At 38.3% G+C, this 13,882-nt stretch overlaps 1 protein-coding gene across 1 annotated transcript; it reads left to right on the top strand.

The window, feature by feature from the left end:
* Nucleotides 1–270: 270 nt before the first annotated feature.
* Nucleotides 271–3,603, top strand: LOC109201444 (programmed cell death 1 ligand 1-like). The gene is made up of 3 exons (XM_019357110.2): nt 271–454; nt 2,444–2,791; nt 3,321–3,603. The coding sequence occupies exons 1-3, from the start codon at nt 355–357 to the stop codon at nt 3,455–3,457; spliced, it is 585 nt and encodes a 194-aa protein (XP_019212655.1). The 5' UTR covers nt 271–354; the 3' UTR covers nt 3,458–3,603.
* The last annotated feature ends 10,279 nt before the right edge of the window (nt 3,604–13,882 follow it).

Genomic DNA, 13,882 nt, shown 5'->3' with positions numbered 1-13,882 from the left:
ATTAAAAATAGACCTGATTGTGTGTTATTGTGTGATACTCCATGCTAATAAAAACAATTACACACAAAAAAGTTTGCCTTCATAAAGAAGGAGTGATATGGAGAATCAATGAAATTATAACTCACTGAACAACATGAATAGCCACACAGAGCTTTCTTTGAGGTGAGGGTGTCATTAGTCACCTTTGAAAAACTGAGTGTTTGAAATATTTGCTTTCATGGCTCCACCTTGTTTGTTGTGCTTTTGTTTGTGATTCTTTGGTGAAAGAGAAACCACAGGTCAGAACGAGCTGCTGAAAACACACATTCACATTTAGATACTGAGGATTTTTACTCTTGAAAAAAAGACCATCTTATGGATATTTCTCACACTTATAAAGTGGAAATGATCTCTGTAACATCTGCATCTCTCTGCTGGACTTTACTTTTTGCTTACCTCCTCTGTGTCTTTGCAGGTGAGACTGAACGTGTTTTAAATGCAACAGGATTTTTCTGATTTATGAAATAATACCTCATCAAGAATTCTGTTTGTAATCATTATTAAAAAGTGTGTTTAGGTAGGTTGTGTGACCTGCCAGATCTCACCACAGTTTAAGAGTTAAACCTGAATTGGAACTAATCTGAGTCCTGATACAGAGCAGACTGAGAGAAAACTGTGATTTTGTTAACCCTGAGATGAAATTGTTTAAAGTGCACTAATTAGAACTTAGTTGCAACATGACACTCCGATAGCCCCGAGCCTTCAGCTTCATTTGCTTCATTTCCCCATACACACAGATCTGTTTTTAGCAGATCTGTTATCTGCTAAATCTGCAGAAGTTTAAACCTTAACAAACATTACAGTAATAACATAACAGTAATTTCTGGGCAAGCTGGTTTCATCTTCAGCTCACAATACTCATTGTATCGGGAAGTTCCTCTGCACTCAGACATTTGTCAATTACTGACTTCTGCACAGAGATGAGCAGTAATTTGTTACAGAAAACTTTTTGCATTAACTTTGCTGGCAATGATTGAAACAGTGGAAGCAATAACAAATACACTGGACCTAAAACAATACGCAGCTGGAATATTTATAGATTTGAAAAAAGAATTTCATACTGTTATTTACTCAATACTTCTAAGCAAACTACAGTTTTATGACATAATCCTTTGTGCATAATCCCATAATCCCTTGTTTAGTGTACTGAGTAATCAGAGTACTACATGCAGTGACTCCCAAGCTAGGTGAGTGGCTCCAGCAGATCCCAGGAACAACATCCTACATCTTGGAAACCAAATATTAGAGATGTACAAAACCAAGTTTCCAAGAGCATCTCAATCATGAACAAAATTAAGCAGGTTCTAGACTAAACATCACTCTATGTTCTCTATATTCACTCTAAAATCCATAATCATGCAAAATAATATAATTTCAATATTTTAATCTTATTCAAAATATTTTTACCCAGAGAGATGGGAAAAAAATTTTGAGGGCTAAAGAGAATTTCAAGGAACTACTAGGACAAGTTTTTGTGTCTCTGTGATATGTTTCTTTGTATTAAACTCAGGAAGAAGCTGAACAACTACATGACTGAGCTATAAACATGTTAAAGGGTTGGGAGTACATCAGTGTTACTTCTCCCCACTCATTTTCCAGAACCTGTTGTATGAGAGGACAGTTTTATTCTTCCTGTGCACATGCTCTTAGTACATGGGCCAGCTTAAATATATGTGCTCTCATTTTGCTCATTCATGATCAAAATAAATGATCAATCAATCAATATCTTAGTATTTCTTATATATTGAGATCTTGCCTGGTGTGATAGACCCCAGCCTCTATGGATCTTGTGCTCAGAGCTTGTTCCTGTGCTGCCATGATTAGTGCCTCTGTGCTGTCTTTCAGTGGTAGGATTTCTGGATGTCAGTCACTTCCTCTATCTGCCTGTGGTACATGCACGTCAGTGGCCTTTCCTTGCATGATGGCTCCTTATCTTGTTCCTCTTCTTTCTCTGGATTCTGCTGCCTCAGATATTCACTAAGTATACGGTCAGTTGTGGCCATCTTCTTGATGTACCCATGACTGTTTTTCATTTCATCCTGCAAAGGGCTTCTGAGACTCCTCCTTCCTTTGCCTTGAAATCTACTGTGATTTGCTAACTCCGCAGGACTTGCCTTATTCGCCGCAGGAGTTTAGTGTTGTGGCTTTATTTCATGGTTCTCATTGATCTGTGGGATTCAGGCCTGAAGTGGAGTCAGATGGTAACAAAGAGAGGGAAGGTAGCCAGAACTGAAGGCAACATTGGAGACATTGAAGTTATACACATGCATATAGAGACACACAACCTAACTCATTAACTGCTTCTGTACACCTCTGGTCCAGTTTAGATGATCTCATTGGTCTCACTGTGAACTAAACAGCTGTACTTAGATCCTTGTAACCTTTGTGTTGTGCTTTCTCTCAGACCAGAAAAACATCAAAGCAGTGGTTGGACAGACGGTCACTCTGCCATGTCAAGCTCCAAAAAACAACAACTCCATCATTGCTGCAGAGTGGAGCAGAAATGATCTGGGGGATAAATATTTACTTTTGTACTGGAAAGAGCAATTTGATCCAAAAAAACAGCATCCATCTTTCAAGAACCGGGTTGATCTGCAGGACAGACAGATGAAGGATGGAGACGTGTCCTTGATTCTGAAGGACGTGACGACTACAGACAGTGGAACATATGAGTGTCGTGTTGTACAGAGAGGAACAAATATGGATGATGATGAAACCATCAGCACCATTTACCTTAGAGTCGTTGCTCCAGGTAAGACAGTAGATTGTGATATCAGAGGTGAGGTTGATTCCCTTATGTGGCTACAAAATCAACTATACAAAGGCCAGAGACAGGACAGCTCCATTTTTCTCAGATGGACATACTAGGTTAAATACAGTAGGCAAAGAGCCACATGTTTACCAACACGCATGGTGCTCAGTGATGATTAATTTTTAATAAGACAAACAATTTCTTAGCAAGAAGCCATGTTTCAAAAAACAAACAACACTACCCATCTGCTGTATCATAGATCATAGGTTAGATACACAAGAAAACCATCTAATTAGATAAAGAAGCATTTAAGTTTCACGGTGGCTTAAAATGAGAGGAAGAAACTAATATAGATGTATCAACGTGTGTACATGCATGTGCAGCTTATCTAAACCTGAAACTAGTTTATGTGCTTTATTTGTGCTTCCTCTATGGTTTTACATTTTGGTGGATAAGTTCTAAGAGTTTACAGTACATCATCACATTACATTTTCCCAACTGATAACTCTCACCTATTTCTGACCTGCAGGTCAAACAAGAAGACGCAGAGAGGCTGTTTCTGATGGAGTGATAATTGGTCAGGGGGTTTATATTGCAGCTGTTTTTGTTGTTGGCTTGTTTATCTTTTACATATGCTATAGAAGAATGAACGGCAGGATAAACTGATGTTCTGAGGACAGACAGAAATTAGCAGTGTGGATAATAATGGGTCTTTGGTGGTGGCAATAGTTACCACAGATAAAGTTAAACAGTAAGTCTGTGTTATAAATTAGCAGAAATGGGTACTCTCCCCAAAATGCCATGTATAATTCATATATTTTCTTTAAGCATTTCTGACAAAAATACTTTTTAAATGTATATTTAATTGTCACATAGCGTCATTGTTTCTAATAAAATTTTATGTTGTAGATCATATATTTTTTGTTCAATTTAATTCAATTTAGTGTTTTTAGATCAAAATCGTGACAACGGTTGCCTCAAGATGCTTATTGTAGGATTGGGGCCCTACAATAATACAAAGAAAATCCCAACAATCATATGACCCCCTGTGAGTAAGCAATTGGTGACAGTGGGAAGGAGAAACTCACTTAACAGGAAGAAATCTCCGTGTGAAGGCCTGTACACTCTGATATAGTGGTAGGCAGGGGAAGCAGCCAGACACAAAAAGGGTCAACAATACATATGATACTGAACAGACCAAACTGTTAGTGTCGGGTGCATCAATGAGATGTGTAATTACATTTCCAGGAAGCTTCTCAACAAGTGATTGTGTTAGTGAGTTGCAGTGTACTATTTTACCAGAGTTTGCAGTTGCAGTGTAGATTTAACACATGAATTTAAATCCACAGTTACATGGAAGACTCTCTTCTCTTCCTATCTACAGGATAGTGGAGAACTAACCCATGTCCTGAACAACCTGTTATGAAAATCGAATTCTTTTGAGTACAGGCGACTTCAAATAATAGTGAAGTAAAGATGAGCAAGTCAATGTGCTGTTAACATGCTAACAAAATAAACTGAACATGCTAAACAACCTTTCTGCATTATATCAGCATGATTTTGGCATCACATAACTCAGCTGTAACCTCTGTGTCTCTGTTCAGACCTGTGACTCTGAAAGTATTTTATGAATGAAGGTGGAGTTTTGTATGACTTTTTCATGTTTTCATGTTACATAACAAACATTTAGTTTCACATTTTTTTAGTTTCTCTTTCAGTGTCACGAGATTGGGTGGTGTATCTGTGAACTTAACCACTTGGTCAGCAGTGCAGTTTTCACCACAGAGACAAAGAAGTGTTAAGCTGCCAATGTAGCCTCGGCAGTGGTCACCATCATACAGTTGCAGTCAGACACAGTGAGCATAAACGTGTCTCAGTGTGATGTGTTTCAGGAGTCAGGATACAGCCATGAAACTTTTACTTTATTGTTAAAAATGTGATTAGATTAGTTTGTTTTTCAGTGATGTTTTGTCAGATTGACCCTTTTCTTTTCCTTTAGTTTGTCTATTTAAAGAAGCCAGACAGCTCATCAATCAATCAACAAAAACATTTAATGCCTGAATGAATTCTCTGAATGTTAAAAATGTGATCAGGTTAGTTTCTTTTTCCGTGATGTGTTATTAGTTTGACCCTTTTCTTTTCTTGTAGTTGCTCTATTTAAAGACTTCCCGTACACTTGCCAGCTCTTTCTGTTTTTTCAGAGGCACCTCAAGATGTCTGCAAGCCAACTGAAAGATGAATCTCTTCAGGAAGTCCTGGGTCTGCCCCAGGAGAACTTCCCCTAGTACAGGGCTCTAGACTAACTTTTTGCCATGGGCGCACCGGTGCGCCCAACTTTAAAAATTTAGGCGTACCGCCACAAAAGTTAGGCGCACTCAAATTTTTCAACCGCATCGCTTACCACTGCAGTTTTACATGTGCACTTTTTTGGGGGGGGAAGTTGCAGTCCATACAGACAATATTCATTTCTAAATGATTAACTAACAATCTTGTGCTTAAAGTGCTTTGGCAATATTGTAGAAAATGTTAAACTTAATCATCATCTTGGCCTCCTCTGACGACCTGTTTGCTGCTGCCTGCTGCTGAAAGGCAGTGGGGAGAGGGGACACTTGGGCAGTGCATTTATTGCAGCATATCATGTGTTTTCTGGATACACTGCTGCTTTTTCAGCGTTCAGAGGTTGATGGCACCATGTCAGAGCTGGCTATGAATTTCAGACAGATCAGGCCTTAACAAAAAAGTTATCAATAGTTCTTTTCATCTTTTCTTATTACCCACAGCTACATCCACTTCTCTCAGGCCTAGGCTGCTCACTAGTGCTGGGTATCATCACTGATTTCTATAATCCATTCGATTCCGGTTCTCAAAGTCCTGATTCGATTCAATTTAGCCTCAGACAGTCAGAAATATTATAATTCTGATCATTTATCAGTACTGATACACATGAGACTTCATCAGAATTGTGAACATCACAGCAGATGCCTTTGTGTCAAAGTAACTGAGAATAAAACACAGAAAAACATGAAGGAGATTTTTCTGACCTGAGTTTTTATAGCAGATAACCTTAAAATTATTCTGCAATATTCTGTAATTTTGTATAATTTTAAAAAGTTTAAATTTCTTCAGTATTGAACAGCAGAAATTAGGCTTTCTTGTCCGAGGTCATTTAAGTGAAAAAAAGAAAAAGAAAAGAAAAAGAAAAAGACAGCGCTGTAAACAACGGTAGACTGGTGGGTAATAAGCGAATGAATAATGCAGAAAACAGAGAGTTGAGATGGGAAACTGTTCTTGAAGTACAGAGAGAAAGAGAGAGAGAGTGATTTTTATCATGGTGGAAGCAAAACAGCAAAAGTCAGAGGGAATTCATGACAACATTGATCAAATGTGAAGTGTAGTTTGCTGCTTCTTTTGCTGCTGGCTCGGCGAATTTTGGTTGGAGAGACAAAACCTGCAGCTCAGAATCAGCGCAAAAAGACGTAAACACAGAGCGGACGGTGGGCTTGGTGAGCTCCGACAGTGTGTCCGTGTACGGGCCGTCGGGTGAGAAAGCCGAGAAAGAGAAAGCTGATTCTGATGCATCGGGTCAGCTCTGTGTTTACGTCTTTGTGTGGAATCCGTGTACCTGCTCTCATTTGCTGTTTGGTGGTTGTTGAAATAGTTTTGTGAGCTTTAATCTGAGAATCTGGCGTTTCACAGTTATATTTAAAAGTCAATTCAGGATTTAATGAATCGATATCGCTTTATTCAAGCTACTCACCTCCCTCTTCCACCTGCACTTTCAACTGGACCACGGCCGATCAGAGAGGTCCCGCCCCTGACTATCTCTGATTGGTTTAGTCCATGATAGGGGCATAATGTGTGTCTGTTGTTGACCAGACGGAGAGTTGCAGAGATTTATTTATTTTTTTCTGTTACCCGAACAGTTGGTCGCACCAGTGCGACCAAAGATTTTTTTTAGTCGCACCACTGAAAAATTTGGTCGCATTTGCGACCAAATTGGTCGCACTCTAGAGCCCTGCCCTAGTAAACACAGAAGGGTAACTGATCACGGGCAGGGCGTAGGTGTTGATAGCCTGGATCTTGTTTTTCTTTTCAGTTGACTCCCATTCACCTGTGGGATCCCAGGTACTTGTAGCTGTCCTCTGTATCTGCAATGTTGCTTTCTGGTAGTTTGATCCCCTCCGTTCTGACTACCTTCCCTCTCTTTGTTATCTTCCAACTACATTTCTCTGAACGACATTCCTTTGTCATTGCTGTATAGCCTGGTAGTGTGGATCAGTGAATCGATGTCTCGTTCACTCTTAGCATACAGCTTGATGTCATCCATGTACAGGAGGTGGCTGATAACTGTTCCATTCTGTAGTTGATATCCTTAGCCATGTTGTCAGTGATCTCACTGAGGGGGTTCAGGCCTATGCAGAACAGCAGTAGGGACAGAGCATCTCCTTGGTAAATTCTGCACTTGATGGTGACTTGTTCTATGGGTTTGAAGTTGACCTCTAGTGCTGTTCACTACATCAGTAGGTCTTTGGAGTGTGATGTTGTGGCCAGGATTTTAGGTCGAGGCGCCATTTAAGCAGGCCAAACAAAGGGCAAAAGCACACAGATAATATCAGCCATGGTCGATATTTGCTTTGTTGTTGGTTGTAATGTTAGATTGAATGATTGGGAAGAGAATAAGCTGGAGAATGGGATCTCTTTTTATCGTTTCCCCTCCTGAAAGCAACGTCAGGGATCTCATTTATCAGATATTAACAAATGAAGACGTCAGGCTTGGATAGCAGAGGTGAGACGAACTGATACCGAGTTCTCTACCATCCGCAGATTTCTGTTGGTGTGCTCAGACTTTTTGTTCCGGTAAGTTCTAAACAAATTCATATTGCTCTTTATGGGCTTTTAGTTTTATTTTCAATGTGCTGAGGTCATAGAAAAATAGAGCAAATATCCTATAGTGTGATTCTGCAGAACTACATTTTGTTTATGGAGTAGCTTACTATTTAGCATTATTGCAGGCAAATCAGCCTATGAAATGGATGAAACAAATCCAGAGTGGGCACATGGGGCATAATGTTAGACTTTAAGTGACACACAGTTCATTTTTGAATGTATGATCTCAGTCTGACTTACCTATGGCTGAACAACAACCTCCTCACAATGTAGAGGCTTAAAAACGGCCAAATCTTGTACCCAACCGTTTGTGAATTAGATGTGCGCCTCCAGGGATTTATAATTCTGAAACTGATTTGCCGTGTATGCGTTGACTCTACAGACAAGGTACGTAAAGATATCAGGGTAGGACAATGGCAGTAGGTCTTAAGGGTTTGTACTCCAGTGCCGTATTTCATATGGGTCCATGTTATCAATGCACGCTATTTTTTCCAAGTACCGTCCCTTCACATCCGGGTGCAATCGGTCTTGATACAGTCCTTTGTCTTTTGAGCTGATTTTAAGCATGGTTCTAGTAATCGTCCTTCCAACACAGTGTGTTTGTTTTGATTCGTGGCCTGCTAAAATGGTGCTGCACTCCCACAATGCATTGAGGCATTATGTCAACTGCAAGGCCCTATATTGAGTGAAGGCTCTTAGGGTCCTGTTGATCTTGTACAGTTCAGGATCCCGGTGTGGACCATTAAGTTATGAGTTTTCTTGTAGTCAATTCAGGCAGTGCACAGGTTGGCCAGCCTGGTCTTGCAATCTCAGGTGACTGCTCTGCACACACTTTTTTTTTTTCAGTAACAAAATGGAGTGATCAGTGGCCCCCATGTATTATACATCACAACCAAGTGGAGCTCTCTCTCTCTCAACCCTCATTCTCTTTACTCCCTAAGTTTCTTTCCTGTCTCTCCTTTTCTCTGTGTGTATGTTATGTCTCTCTATGTCACTGTCTCCTTGTTTCTGTCTGTTTGTCTTTCTTTGATCTTTATCTGCTGCGGGTGTTTAAGGCTCTACACCCTGGGGTTGATTTACTGTTCTGTTTACTTGATTTTTCTTGATTTTTTTTCTTTGTGTAAAAGCTCAATAAACTGTGTTTCAAAGACCTCTGATTTTCTCCAGAGGATGTTTTTTTGTGTGTTTTGTCTTTTTTAATTTGGTTTTAATAAGTTGAATCTACAAGTGACATTCCTGACCAAGTTTATCATTTTGCCTCTAGATGTTTGATCTGACATCAAAGGGTGCAGCACACGCAGTCTTCATGCTGACTGTAATGTACACTATGATAGGGTTTCGTTTAAAATCAACACGTGAGCAGCCCACAGCCCCTCTGTTAATCTGTAATTCTCACAACATTTTTTCTTCCTTTTTTAAAAAAAAATTAAACTGAGACTTTTGCTGTAAATGTCATAAATAACAGGAGATGGCTGTGCAGGTAAATTCATTTTATAATCCCCTTGATTATGGTGATTTGGTTTATATACTGTTACAACATTGATCATAGATTATATCTAGTAATTACTTTTAGGATTATATCTATATATAATCTAGATACTGTTACTGGATATAATCAAAGAGCAGAGGTACCCAAAGAGTGTCTGCAGCAAAGCCTTGAAAGTAAACGCCATGAAATACTGCCCTCTTCTGTTCACTGAGGAGGACTGATACAGAAATATAAGATACAGAAATAAAGACCAATAAAGATTCAAGAGGCTTCAAGGGGAAAAGACATGTAATGACACTTTCATGGTCACGGGACACTTTAACATTAGGTGCACATCTTGTTCAGACTTAATTTGAAAAAAAAAGTATTAAATTATCTGCTGCACAAAGCAAAGCATTCTCTGTATATATTTATTTAGCTGCAGCTGCCTTTGTATATATTCTGTTGATCTCTGAACATGAACATATACTGTGTTTCTAAATGATGCATTTATCAACCACTCTAGTTAAACTGTATATCTTTTTTATCTTGAAAAAGATGTTTAAGATTTAATAATCTGAAAGATTTTTGACTGCACATGTTATTAATAAAAAATGATGCAAAATCTGTAAGGTTTACAGAGATTATGTAGAAGCTGTTATTTATGATCCCAAAGGGATAAATATCAGACTAAAGTTTGTAAAACAGCATTCATATGAATGTCTCTATGTAGAGGACACTGAACAGGAAGGAGGGGTTATCGTCTGACACAAGAAAAGATTTCTACTAGTCAGTAAATTGTTGCTCTGAATGTGCAGCAGTCAGGCTGTACTAAACTATAGTGACATCATTTCTGTCTCTAGTAAGACGACCTGCCAGTTATGTATCTTTAAAGTAAATTTGAACCCTTTAGTTTTGCAGTTTCCTTCTCTCTGTTTCTTTTCACCTGCTGGTGTCTGAATACTAGAAAGATTAGGCTTGATTGATCACTACACTCACTTCTGTTGAAAAATCTAAATAAGTATAAACCCTATTAGCCAAGAAACAAGGTGCATAATATATATATGAACAAATAAAAAGACCAGCAAAAAACATAGACACACGGGTACGCGCACACACAGGCACTCACGTGCTCGTGCATACACACACAGACACAGAGTTTGCAGCACACCATGGGGGTTTTATGATGGGGTCACTTCTATAAAGCTGACTGTAACAAACAAAGGAGTGGAAGATCTGCAGAGGGACACCGGCCTTGTACATCTCCCCTTCTAGAAGATGCATGCTTCACTGAAGATGAATAAAGGTTTTGTAAAATGTCTACTGAGTCCGGTGCCGTCTCTGGATGCCCGAGGAATAAAACAGAACTGGGGTGAAACTGCTTTACTTAACAGAAGTCATACTGACACATTCACACATCTAAGCATCTCATCTAAGCAAACAAAGGTTATGCCAAATCCTACAGTGAGATTCTAAACACATAAATCTAAACGGGAGGATAAACCAGAATTTTTCTATAACAGTAGATTCACCTTTCCTTCAGAACATCCAGCATTTTTATAAAGTAAGATTATAAAGAAAATAGTCAAAATCTTAATATATAAGCATGGGGACGAGCAACTGCATGGGCTATTTATGCTCCACTGCAGATTTATACGGAAACATCTGATCAGCATGTTTCACTTTATTGATCAGGATATTAGAAAATCGGTGTGTAACATCACTGATTAGAATCTTTTTTTCATTACCAAAAACGAAAATATAAGAAAGTAAAACAGACAAAAGGATCTATTCTCAGCAATATTTAATATAGGAACTCTTTGCTCCTCTGCTGAGGTACATGTCCTCACTCCTCACAGCTGAAGGTTTCATTCAAAATATTAAAAAGCAAAAAAAAACCAAAAGAAAAAACAAACACAGACATACATATTTATGTTAATATCTACAGAGAGAGCCAAGCACGTACACAGCATATATGGATGAAAAATAAGTTAATAAAATGTTAAAATTAATACTCTGGTTTTCCTCATAAGAAGACCCCTCTCCATTACACCAGCCAAAATTTTAGTTAATAGTATCTTTATTCAGATCCATTTAGAATTATTTAGTATTATGGAGTAAAAGCTAAATATAACTGAAGACATTTTAAACTGAAGTGGAGCGTCTCATGTACCTTTGTGTAAGAGTGACACAGAAGCAGTTGCTTTTACCTTTAGTGACATCATTTTTTACACATTTGTACAGCTTTAGAGACAGCAGAGTGCTGCAGTGATTACTCTGTGTGCCTTCATCTTCAGGTGCGTGTGAGAAACAAACTCACCCATAAGGTGTTGAGCTGTATGACAGTGAAACAAAGACATTATTATTGCCTGTCAGAGAGATGAATATTTCTTTGTTCCTCCTTACATTTCCTGTAAAGACACACCCCAGGCTGACAGCCCTCATGTTTTCTTCTGTTAATCCATCTGAGACACACAGAGTGGAATTCTTTCACTGGATGATGTAAAATCAGTGAAACTAGAAGGGTAGAAACTTTCCACCCAACAGACTTGAGTGAATCTTGCTCTCTCTCTCTAGGGAGGGTTGGACTTTTTAAAAGTAGAACTGTTAATACACACAACTGTGCACATAACAATCACAGAACAAAGGGGAAGAAATAAATGGGAACAGAATTCATGCCATACACTGACATTTAAATAAAGGATCATACATATCACCCATATAAGTGTGGATCTGTGGATGATTCAAGGCAGTGAAAAGAAAATGATTAAAAAACAAATACAACTTTTTCTTTTTCACTCAGACAGATTTCTGGGGATCTCCTGAGGAAACAGCTCACAGAGGCTGTGATCCACTAAAATATACAAGAATATTTAAATGTGACTGAGTACACCGCTTGGTCTCCACACTAGAAATCTTAAATCTTCTTATTAAATCAATGAGCTAAAAATGGATTCTGTAAACATAAGGTCCAGCTTTAGCTTCCTGAAAAAGTAAATAAATAAATGGCTGAATAAAAACAAGCTTATCTACATTTTTAACATTCATAATCAGGCAGTGAGACGTTCTTCAGATTCTTAAAGTTTGAATCATGAGTTTGTTTTTGAAAAGAAAAAGATTCTGCAGATACTTTCTTTTTCTGTCCTCTCTGGAAAAACACAGGCTGTGAAAAGGACATTTGAAGGACATATGTGGAGGTGAAAGTGAAAATAGCAAAGTTTCTTTGCTATATACACTTTACTCCAAGAAGATCAGTACTGCCGATCTGACACCACTTTTTAATTGATATTAACATCCATCCTGTTTATAAGGTTTGGGGAAACCTGCAGTCAGCTGAGACTGAAGAAGTCACTTGGATGAGTGACGAAACGTTTCTCCCACAAAACGCTACGTCCAGATGAACAGATTCAACTTTTGGAGATTAACATCCATTGTTTTACAGAGAGAATAACTGATGTAACACTTTATTTGTGGCTGTTTTTAAGTCAGATTTGTTCTTATTTAAAGATCACCTTAAAGATAAAAGTGGTTGATTGTTTTAACCCCTTAGTGCTTCAGTTTGTCTCTCTGTGTTTTAACTTCATCAAAGTGTCTGCTCATAGGGGATCATGAGATTGTTGAGGTTTTCTATTTACTCTTGGCGAATCTTAATCTCAAAATGTAAAGCGCCTTGAGGCAACTGGTTTTATGATTTGGTGGCTATATACTGTATTTTCCGCATTATAAGGCACACGGAGAATCCTCTAATTTTCTCAAAAATCGACAGTGCACCTTTTAATCCGGTGCGCCTTATTTATGAACTCTGGTTGTACTTACTGACCTCGGACCGAGTTTGTGGCATACACGGTGCTCAAATGCCTGTCAAAAAATGTTTGAGTACTTACTTTGGTAAGCTACAAAGCCACACCGCTGAAGGATACATGACATCCCTGAGAGTTAAAAACTGTCTAAATTCTTTCATCTTTAAAAAAATGATCAGTGTTGCTGCTTTACCAGGTGTAACAATTAAGTCTAACATCCAGGCATCCATGAAGTGGGCTGGGGTACGGTGGGTTTGGCGGGGTGATGATCATGTCTCAGCAGGTTTATTTTGTTCATAGTGAAAAGTAAGGAATCTCACCGGTTGGCTTTTTTTGTTTTGTTGTTGTTGCTGCTTTTTTTAAAAAATTGTAAACTCCCCATGTTTTGCAAAAGAAAAACAAAACCCAACAGCAACCAACTTAACAAATAAATCAAATCTGTACGAATCATTTTTGGATTTAACAAAACTAAAACATAAAAATATACCCTTTTTTTTTTTTTTTTTTTTTGCTGAGCTGTATAATTATAAATTTTCATTTCACACAATATGCTGTGACAAAAAACTCTTTGCACATCCCCGCTCTCCTGTCTGGTTACTAAGAAACAAAAAGAAAAATAAAGGAGCCTTTGATAGGACATTTAAATCCGTCACAGCATCCACACAGTCTCTTCACTCAGCAGTGGACTTTACATCACAAAGGTTTTCACAGAACTCACTGTTGACAATCTGTGATTCCAGCTTTACCTTAAAGACCAGGGAAAGGTTCCAAAACATGTTCACAGAGACTAAAATGTGACTTTTGAAGAGATTCGTTGCTATATAATGTTATTCTAGATATGTGACCATCAATGGTGCGTGCTTATTTACTCGGCTGATACTGAAACACCAGACCTAAAAGATTCTCCTTGTTCTGTTATAAAGTAGAAGTTCAGTG

The sequence above is a fragment of the Oreochromis niloticus genome, linkage group LG3 (assembly GCF_001858045.2).
Source record: "Oreochromis niloticus isolate F11D_XX linkage group LG3, O_niloticus_UMD_NMBU, whole genome shotgun sequence".
NCBI classification, from domain to species: Eukaryota; Metazoa; Chordata; class Actinopteri; order Cichliformes; family Cichlidae; genus Oreochromis; species Oreochromis niloticus.
Note: the sequence above shows the minus strand (reverse complement) of the source record. Positions and strands in the feature narration are given on the sequence as shown.